Here is a 10,838-nt window from a genome sequence, read left to right as displayed (position 1 = left end):
ACTGCTCTGTGGGTGATAGAGGGTGGTGCCTCAACCTCCCTATCCACCCTGCTCTGTGTGTGACAGGGGGCGGTGCCCCAACTCCCCAATCAGCCCTGCTCTGAGCCCGACCAGGGGCTGCACCTAGGGATTGGGCCTGCCCTCTGCCACCCGGGAGCAGGACTTAGCCAGCAGGGCGTTATCTCCCGAGTGGTCCCAGACTGCGAGAGGGCACAGGCCAGGCTGGGGGAGCTCCCCTTCCCCCCAAGTGCACAAATTTTTGTGCACCGGGCCTCTAGTATACATATAATTGCATGAATAAATTATAAAATGTTTTTGAAATAAAAGATTCTATAAATCTTTGTTAGATTTATTATTTCATAATTTATGATTTTGTTTCTATACTTTCTTTACTTAAAATTAATATTTTGATTGAGATTTAAGTATAGATATGTAAAATAACATTTTCTATGCTGTCGCTATATTCAAACACCTTGCTAAATTGTATAATTTCTAATAAATTATCTATAGATATTTGGAGGCTTGTTATAAAGATAATAACTATCTGTTAAGAATGACATTTAGTTCTTTTTCTTAGTAACTAGGGCCTGCAATATAATGATGAATAGAAACTGTAATTGTAGAAATCCTTGTTTTGTTCTTGACTTTAAAAAGGGAATTTTTTGCCTCTTTCATGTTAGCAATGAGCTATCTCTATGAATATATTTTTCAGGTTAAAGAGGCTCCCTTCTATACCAAGTTTGCTGGTAGTTTTTATAGGGCTTGTATATTAAACTTTACCAAATATCTGTTTTTGCATGTGTTAAGATGGTCATCTCATTTTTTTATTTAAAAAAAAAATCTGGTGAATATGGTGAATGACATTTAAAGATTTTCTAATGTAAAGCCACCCTTGAATTTCTTAAACAAACCCAATCTGATCCATAATTTATAATCTTTTTTTATAAACTTATAGATTTGATTTGCTAACATTTTCTTAAGGATATTTGAAGGTAGCTTCACTTTCAGATAGAATGGCCTATATTTTTTCCCCCTTAGTCTGTCTTTAGTTTTGGTATCACATTTACTGGCCTCCTAGTGTGAGCTAGGAGGTATGTTCCCTTTTTGTTCTCTGTAGAATATTTGTAACACTATCTGAACTATCAGGGCTGGGAGGTTTTTTGGTGGAAATACTTTTAAATTGTTTCAGTTTCTTTATTAGTTATAAAATTACGTAGTAGGCTCTATGTCTTATGGGGTGTTGTGGTTTTTCTGGAGCCAATTTTGTCAAATTATCTTTTTGTTAATAAAGTCTTTAAATAATTGCATGAAGTTTTTAGTAAAATTCTATTCTCGTTTTCTTTTCTTTCCTATCACAACTGATTATGTCCTCATTTTTAGTTGTACTACTTTCTATGCCTTCTCATCTTTTTATTTCTTGGTAACTCTCTCTAGAGGATTGTTGAATCTTTTAAAAAAACAGTATTTCAATTTGTGCCAATTTTTTATCTTTTGCTGATTGCTTTTCAGCTGTTCTTTTGTTTTTACCAATCTAAAGTTTCACCTCAATGTGATTGCATATGGATTCATTTCTAAATATATACTGCATAGTGCTTAGAACTTCAGTGCCCTTTGCATCTAAACACTGGTGACTGTCTTTAGTTTTAGAAAACTATCAGCTTGATATCCTTGAATAGATAGTTGACCCTTGAACAACATGGATTTGAACTGCATGGATTCACTTACATCAATAGTAGACGATCGGTAATTAAGTTTGGGGTGTCAAACGTTATATGGTTATACGCAGATGCTTTACTGTGTAAAGGTCCCACATTATTCAAGGGTCAGCCTACCTTTTTAGACCATCCCCAGAATTATCTTGTGGAGTTCCTTTTGTCTGAGTACCTTGATTTGCCTTCCAGGCTGCCTATCTGCCCTTTCATATTTTGTATTCCTTTATCTTTTTATGTTCTTTTTGAATTCCTTAGTAATAGCTTCAGTAATGTTGTCTGTGTTCAGTACAGAATGTGTTCTTTCTATTAAAAGTTAATTTTTTATTTTCAAATAGCTCTTTTTTATGTAGATCAGTTCTTGTTCCTTTTTGTTTCAAATGTCTTCTTCTTATTAACATTGATACCATTCATCTCTCAGGAGATTATAAATATTCTCATTTTAAAGTCTTTTTGGACACTTTCTATTTTCATTTTACTTGGAGAGAATCCATATACTGAGGATCAGTTTTATTGTCCTTGTTACTAAACTTCAGCAGGTGTTTTGAAGTTTAGATTGCACACTTCCCTTGCATGGTGGCCTCTCCCTTCTGCTCAGTGTGATAGTTGGGCGGTTGCCTCCATGATAGATATCAACCCAGAGCCAGGCCTGGCAGCGAGGATGTCTTCCCTGGAGGGTCAGTGTGCTGCTTGGCTTGGGTCATGAGGCTGCGTTTATGTACTCCTGCCCCTCTAGGTGCCAGCTCTACATGAACCATCGCCACCATAAGACCCTTTCCCCAGCCTCCTTTGCATGGTGCTGGAGCTTCCGCCAAGGTCCTTTTCTCAAGCAGGAAACTCATCTCTGTCCTGTGCCACATAAGTGTATTTAAACTATGTATCACCCTAAGATCCACGTTCCTAGCGACCTCTTTCTGTTTCTTCAGGTCCAGCCAGACTTTGGGTTCATTCCTGGTTACTACTTGCATGTCTGTTCCTTTTCTAAACTTGAAATGATAAAATTTCCAGTTCATCTCTTGAGCCAGAAGTTTCTTGGGTCTGACCTATAACCAGGGTCAGGCTGTCTTCCCCTTCACAGAATGACATTTAGTATGTAAGGGTGCATTCTGTTTCCTCAGACTCTGTGTTTTCAGGGATTCCCTTTATCATGACCTATGATTCACAGTTTAACATGAAAATAGTACATCCAATGGGCTAGGGGGGGAATTACTTTTTAATCTAGTTCCGTCATTGACTGGGTTTGTAGCCCTTGGGAAATATTTTGCTGTATTGAACCTTTATTTTCTAATCTGGGACATTTTTGGACAGTTAGGAAAATTAAATAGCAGGTCATCTACGAAAGCACTATGGAGTGGTAAAGTGCCATGGAAATAGTTAACTTACATGTGTGTCTTATGTAGACTGAAAACATTAGAAATATGTCCAATCCAAAATATTTAATCTGTGATAGCTGAATATCGTTTCAGGGAGCCATTAGTTTACATGTCCACCCAACCAATATTTATTGAGCTGTCGCTATACCAGGCTCTGACCTGGGCATAGTGAGGGGATGTGGCCCAGTATAGTTAAATCTCCCATGTGCTTTTTCTTCTAATGGTGAAAGATTAAATTGGTGCAAATATACAACTGGCATGTTAATAGCAGCCAGAAACAGACTCTGAGGAAAATAGAGAAGCTTAGATATAAACTAAAAACTCTTAGTCACTTTGACGTATCTGCTCTTTACACTGGTATTTCCTTGGTTTAAGTGATGACATACTTAGATGACTGGGCCAGATCAACAGATTAGATATTTTAAAACCTTTGTATTTCTGGATAAGTAGGTGCAGATATACAACTTCCTCTTCTGTACTTAGTTTTGACTATCAAGCCAGCCTCATGCTCCCCTATTAGACTCTATTCCTTTACAGGAGATAAGCCTTTTTAAGAAAGAAGAAAGGGGTTGGTATATAGGCCAGATCTTTTTAGTTCTACTATACTCCTTGGGTCCCTAATTCTGACCTCCATGTGACTGATGAAAGGTGTACACAGATAACAGCTAGGATTCAGGTAGCCTAGCAGTCTTATTGGCGTATGGACTACATTATAATACAGAGAGAACAAGAACTTGATGGGGCCAGGTATTTTATGGCCTGAATTTATTGCTTGCAATATTATATTTGCAACCATAGGATTGCTGCTAAATGTTATCAGGGATTGGAAAATCCTGCCCAGTGATTGTTTCGTCCCAGAATTCAGGAACCAGCCATTTTCCTTTAAGCATTAATGACATTCTTGTATTTTATTATTTTATTTCCTTTAGGCCTTCCCCTTTCAAATGTACTTCTTTTTCTCTTCATTTTTAGACTTTATCTGACCTTCCCAGATTGCATCACGTGAAGGACCCTTTCCCACTAGGTGTCCAGAGGCAGAGCTGAGCTGTGCCTGCCTGCTGGGCTGGCTGTAGGGCCCTGAAATGGCAAAGGAAGGGTGGGGTAGAGTACAAAGAGCAGGAGAGGGAATGAGCCTTTGGTGGTACTTTGCCAGATGCTTTTTGCCCGGTTGGCTTTCAATTCCCATCCCCTCAGCCCAGTCATGCGCTAGTGCAAGCCTCCCCTGCCACCTTGATCATCACATCAGCCACTCCATTCCCACCCTGGGCCACTGCTCTCAGGTGCTGGGCCGCAGGGGAAGGAAGAGATCAGGGTGCTGTGCAATGCTTAAGTTTAGCCTTCCAAGGAAGCCTCTCAGAACAGGTAGACTTCCTCTTTTTGGTGTAGCAAATAAAAAAGCTGTCCAGCAGAAAAGACAGCTTTTTATTTTCTAAAAAGTTTTAGTACTCCAGGCTTAAAAAATGATGATGGTATTTATTGAACAATTACTACGATCTAGTCACTGTTCTAATCACTTTACATCTATTAACTCATTTAAGCTTCATGACAATCCCAGTGTTTAGGTTCTATTATTATCTTTCCTGCATATGAGAGAATCCTAGAATGAAAGCCCCTGTCTAAACAGATACTAAATGGGCACAAACCTAAGCAATACGGTTCTATAATATTTATTTAAAATAAAAATATACAAATGTCATTGTTTCTATTGTCTATTGTTTTTATTGTTTCTATTGTTGTCATTGTTCTGATTGAAATGATGTCATGGTTTCAACTTCTTGGTGCTACTCAGTTATTTATTGAGAAAGTAGTTTTCCCAATATCTGTCTTTTATACAGAAAAACATCTTTCAAATGAGCAAGAGAGGTTATTAGTGCCAGAAAGAAAAAAAAATAAATCTAAAGACAAATCTCAACACTCAGAAGTAATTGCTATTTCACTGAGGTTTCCTAATATTGGCACTTTTTTCTTTTTTCTCAGCAAACCTTGAAGAAGAAATGGGTGGAGCTCAGAACTCTGCAGTTACAGGAACAGCGCCTGCTTCATGGTAAATGTGATTTCCTGTTCAGAAACCACACTAACATTTCACCCTTTTAGTATGTCTGCCTCTAAGTTGCATTAAGATTATCATCATTATAAGAAAAAATTGTGCAGCATGGATAATGAATACCAGTTTGCATTTCTTTGGAGTGACCTATGTATTTGAAGGAGGGATAAGTCAAGTCACATCCCTCCTTCATACACATAACACATATGCACATCAAAGCATGCAGATATGCTCCTGAATGCACATGCTTGCAAGAGGCACCTGGAGGTTTTAGAAGAGCAGTAGGAATGATGGCCTGATTTCAGCAGATGAGTGAAATTCCCGAGAAGGTCCATGGCTCAGGGGCTGTGTGGTTCCCAGAAACTACAGAGGCTGGAATGGTCGCACACTTTGTGTGTAGAGCTCCAAACACTTGTTCAAATTGTACAGGTTACATTAATGCAGATATTCTTCTTCATGACCACTGAGACCGAAATGTGAATGATCATAATAATAGTAAGGTCGTGGTTCTTGCCATTGTGTACCTTCTAAAGGGAAGGGATGAGTTTAAAATTTGTCAATTTGAGATTTGCTATGTGACTAGTGTGGCCTGAAGAAGAACTTGTATGCATAAATAATTCATTGAAACCACTAGCAGAGTGGGTGTGAAAGAAGGGTTATATTTCCTTCAAATAATACTAAGTCTAAAGTCTCTATTTATAACCTAGATATGTCAAAAGTGATAACCTCTTTACAGAAAAAAAAGGTACATTTAATTTTTAATTAGGCGCTTAACTTATGGCTTAGAAATTATGTTGAAGTTGTTGTTTTTTGATAAAAAGTTTTATGAGTTACTTCTATTTTTTATATATTTAACTTAATATTTTTTTAAAATTCGTAACAGAATTTTTGGGGGCCTGAAGATTACTAGCAAGACAGGTACAAAATTTAGCTACCTTTTGGGTTTCTGTAGACCTGAAGATTTGGGAAACCTTTGCCTTCACTTTTGGAGCATTCTGGAGTAGAGATGGGCTTTGTTCTGGGATTCTATAGCAATGGCCTTGTGGAGACAAGGTCCTTAGGTAAGAATGAAGGAGACTGAATCCTCATAAGGTCATTGTTGTACAAATTTTCTGAGAGTTGAACGAGTTCTTTTTTACTTTTTCTAGACCTAGAATAAATATTCAGGGCATGAAATTCTATAAAGCAATTGCTCTCTAATCAAAGCATAGCAAAATGAAATAAAGTAGGTTGTATTAGCAAAAAGAAAAGAATTATGATTAATCACTCACTGAGGGCTGGCCATACTTAACCTTACAGATCAAAAAGAAAAATAAACAGTCTCCTTTTATATTGTCAACAAAGGACAAAGGAGAGCAGCAGTAGGATAATCAACGCAAAGTGAAACCATTTCTGAATGTCAATGTTCTTTTTCTTTTAAAAAAAATCTTTTAAAATATGTGTGGGATTGAGCCCACAACTCAGGCATGTGCCCTGACTGGGAATTGAATCTTGTCATCCTGTTTCATAGGTCGATGCTCAACTACTGAGCCATGCCAGCTAGGCTTCCTTGTTTTTCTTGAAGTCCTTACCATCTCATTACAGTTATCCCTTGGCATCCATGGGAGATCGTTTCTCGGACACACCCTGTGGATACCAAAATTCAAGATGCCCAAGTGTAGTCCATAAAATGCCATAGTATTTTCATACAACTTGTATTTACATGTAAGGCTACCAAATGGTGTGCTATCTTTCACTTCATTCATGTGGATTCAGTGTAGTGCTCGGTGCCATGGCAAATTCAAGTTTTGCTCTTTGAAACTTTCTGGAATTATTATTATTTTTCTCAAATATTTTAGATCAGTGATTGGTTGAAACTAGGGGGCTGGACGTATGTCTTTCTCAGGCTGGTCTTACAGATAATCTGCTTTCTTTTTGCATTATACCAGCCAGAATAGAAGCAAGGGGGGTGGGGCAGGATATTGGTCTGTGATTACAATTTGAGTTTGGGGACCCCAGATGTCGGTTACAAAAGGTTGATGAAAAACTCAGCTAAGCAGATAAAACTCAATTCGTTCAAATGAATTGTTACTTATTTGAGGACAGGGCTATTTTCTGGGCACAGTACCATTTCAGAGCATTTAATTATTATAGCATTCTAATATGAAACTTGGAATATTGAGACTCGACAATATCCTTTTTGCCTTAAATACCTTTGACTTCTCTATAATGAACCTACAGGTGCAGGTTTTATAATTGTGTTTCCCCTACACATCAAATTATGTTATTGTAAGTTTATAATCACGAAAAAGGACAGTAGTTAAACATAAGAGGAACTAAATGGAGAGAATCTATAAGACAGCATTTCTCCAAGTATATTCCTTAAAGTCCCATTTCTTTATCAAGTTTTTAATAAAAGATTGCAGGGTCACTTCAGTTTAAAAATGATCTTTTCAAAAGTTCTCAAGTCATGCAGGCATGCTGTCAAATGAATAGAACTTGTTCTCATATGAAGAATCTGGTTTAAATGTATTTAATCTAGCCTTACCCTTTTCATGACCATCAACCCTTTTACATAGCAGGTAGGCCATGGGCAACTAGTTTGGGAAATCCTACTATAAGGTTTATCAAATTACCTTATAACCAGTCATTTATTCATGCAAATCAAGACTCAGTGAAAAATATTATTTCCCCTTGGAAGAGAAATTTTGGTGTATTTACTTGTAGGGAGTGATGGTGCTTAGATCCATTCCACAGTAGACTTTGTTTTCTGCATTCTAGGTGATGCAGCTAACTGCCCAAGTTTGGAAAACATGGACATAGATGAATCCATTTTGTTTGGAACCCTGTCCGCGGCAGGTTCAGCTCTCCCGGACCGGAATCGATTATCCAGTGAGAGCAGCTGTAAGAGCTGGCTGAGCTCCATGACAATGGACAGCGAGGACGGCTACCAGACATGTGTGTCTGAGGACTCGAGCAAGGGAGCCTTCAGCAGGCAGACGAGCACCGATGATGAGTGCTTTGTCCTCAAGGATGGGGACGATTTTCTGAAGAAGTCATCTTCCAGGAACCGGAGCATCAGCACTGCCAGCAGTGGGTCCATGTCTCCCATGTGGGAGAGCAACTTCTCAAGCATGTTTGGGACTCTGCCCCGGAAAAGCAGAAGGGGGAGCGTCCGGAAACAACTCTTGAAATTCATCCCTGGCCTTCACCGCCCTGTGGAAGAGGAAGAGAGTCGCTTCTGAGGGGTTGCGATGCCCCTTCCTATGAGCTTATTTCATAAATACCTTCTGGACCTGCTTAGATCAACTCCACCCAGCTTAGTGGGAAAGTGCAAATGAATTGCAAAACTGACATCCCATTTTAGGCAATAGTGACCTTTATTTAAAGTTTTTATATCGTGTTTTTTTTTTCTGCATCTTAATGTTTTAACTAGAACAGCTGAAGTTCTAAGCAGACAGCAAAGAAATAAAGTTGTAAGTTAGATAATATAACAAATGAACACAAATGCTTGCTCATGCTAATGCTGCCTGTGAAGGCAAGAGTAATATTTATTTTATAGATTATCCATGTGAAAAATTGAGAACTTTGGAGTCCAGTGTAAATAAGAAAGTGACAATATAATTATTTGGAATACCTTCTGTAGGCAAATAAGTAGGTATCAAAACTTTATGTTAACTTAAGCTCAGTAACCTCTGGGGAGGCTTAAAAATAGGCAATTTTGAATGTTTCTATTGAAATCTCTGAAGGATTATAAACAAAGATGACCATCAGCCATTTTTCACATCTACAGTGACAGTAAAGCAGGAAATGTAAGATTTAATATGAGGGTTCAAGCTTCATGAGATCCATGGAAAGATATTGTCTAAGGTGGGTACTGAGGAAGATTATAATAAGTTTGGTTGTTTTTTGTTTTTTTATAGGCAGCCTAAACAAAATGGGTGGAAATGTTATTCTTACTTGATTCATTTTTTATTCTATCTAAATATTGAACTGGCAAGATTTTATAGCTTTGTAATTTTTTTAAAACAAATCTAAAATGTGAAAAACTAGATTCAGGAAAAGGATTTTCCTCCTGTAGATTTTTTCCATATCACTCCTTACATTATGTTATATATTTTAAATAGTTATTGCCTTGGCACTCTTGAGCCTATTAGTTATGCTAGTATCATATTATGTCTAGCCATTCAATCGCTTTTTTTTCAATGCCTATTAAAGTCCATAATTTTTCTGTTCTGGTGATACAGCTGCTCACTGCCTCTATTCTAAAGTAAATAACCCTGACAATATAATAAATAGTCCTTACTGATTTGTGTGTGTGTGTGTGTGTGTGTGTGTGTGTGTGTGTGTGTGTGTGTGTGGGCGAGAAGAGATACATCTCGCTTTCAGCTGATGGCGGAGGCGCCCCTCCTGGCGTTATCTGCTCTGTGTGTCCAGGCCGCGGTCTTGCAGCAAAGTGGGTTTGCTTTCAACCGAATGAGACATTTGTGTGTGTGTGTGTGTGTGTGTGTGTGTGTGTGTGTGTGTTTGGGAGAAATAGAGTCATTTGATAGTTGACTTTAAGTGGAAAATCTACACTCAAATAAACTGAGGGAAGAATGAATCATTTGAGAAAAAGATAGAGAAGAGGGTAAGAAAGCCTGTAGGTTAAGAACAAAATAATAAAATAAAAGTGATCTCTAATTGAGAACTGCTCTCTATTAATTCTTTGAACTCAGAAGCATCCAATGGGCTCTACTTGAGAATCACTCATACGAAAAGCAGAGTGCAGCATGTTTCACAGAGACAATAGCAATCCTGCCTACAATTACAGGCTGCCTAGTAGGTTAAAAATGGTTTCTGTGCGATCCCTGACATAACCCTGGAGATAGGTGTTAAGCATGCCCTCAGAAGCAAAAATTTGCAGACGTCCCCATAGGCAGTGGCAGGGCTGAAGTTGGAAGCCAGTTCTTCCTGCCTCTCGCCTATCATTATAGTCTCCCTAGATGTCGTTTACCCTTTTTGCTGGTTCTGGGTAGTTATTTTATCACCACAAGCCACAGGAGGATACGCTCTCCCTCCAAGAATACATAAAACATGCAATTGTAGCTACTGCATGGAAAAAGAGACTGGTTTTGGTAAATAGGAAAACAAACACCTATTTAGGGTGATTGTCCTAGTCTGCATTAGCAAGTTTTCAGATATAGGCACATTTGTAACTGCATGGTTAGCAATACATTTATTTTCAACCAGGGCTAGCAAATGGGCTGTGATTCAACTGATAGAGCTTACTTCTTATCATGGACTAGAATTATCCTGTCAGAGATCTGCTTACACAAATGCATTTCCTGTGAATCCTATTTCACAGAGTTCAGCAGAAGGAAATACCACATTTATTTGAGGAAAGATGACTTTAGTCTTCTGTGATGTGAGCAATGTTTTGAGAACCACCATGGGTCATCTGGGGAAGCAGACCACAGGTCATTTACTTTTCTTGTGGCTTTAAGTGTTCAGTGTAGTGCAATTCTTCCTTCTTACAGTCACCAATCCCTCACAAAAGGCCCAGGGAAGGCACAGAGCGAGTCACACTGTTGTCTGTGATAAGATGGACTAGAGTCAAGAGTCAGTTATGTTCTGGAAAAAAAGAAAAGCACTTTATAACCAGAATACAGGAAAGGAGGGTATGACATGTGTGTTCACAAGTTGTAAGAAAACTAGCTGTTGTTCAGTGGAAATGTGGGTAATAGCTTTTCA

General features: G+C 38.3%; 1 protein-coding gene across 7 annotated transcripts in view; it reads left to right on the top strand.

Annotated features, from left to right (window-relative positions):
- CYTIP (cytohesin 1 interacting protein) overlaps positions 1-9,543 on the top strand; it is a 68,316-nt gene extending 58,773 nt beyond the window's left edge. For all 7 annotated transcript variants that reach the window (XM_006767381.2, XM_015566297.1, XM_006767383.2 and 4 more), the window contains 2 exons: positions 5,060-5,126; positions 7,887-9,543. In XM_006767381.2, the coding sequence (XP_006767444.1) occupies positions 5,060-5,126; positions 7,887-8,350 (531 nt within the window). In that variant the 3' untranslated portion in view covers positions 8,351-9,543. The remainder of the gene's footprint in view (positions 1-5,059; positions 5,127-7,886) is intronic.
- The last annotated feature ends 1,295 nt before the right edge of the window (positions 9,544-10,838 follow it).

Source organism: Myotis davidii, unplaced genomic scaffold (genome assembly GCF_000327345.1).
Source record: "Myotis davidii unplaced genomic scaffold, ASM32734v1 scaffold433, whole genome shotgun sequence".
Lineage (NCBI taxonomy): Eukaryota > Metazoa > Chordata > Mammalia > Chiroptera > Vespertilionidae > Myotis > Myotis davidii.
The sequence above is the reverse complement of the archived record's forward strand: the minus strand, read 5'-3'. Positions and strand labels throughout refer to the sequence as shown.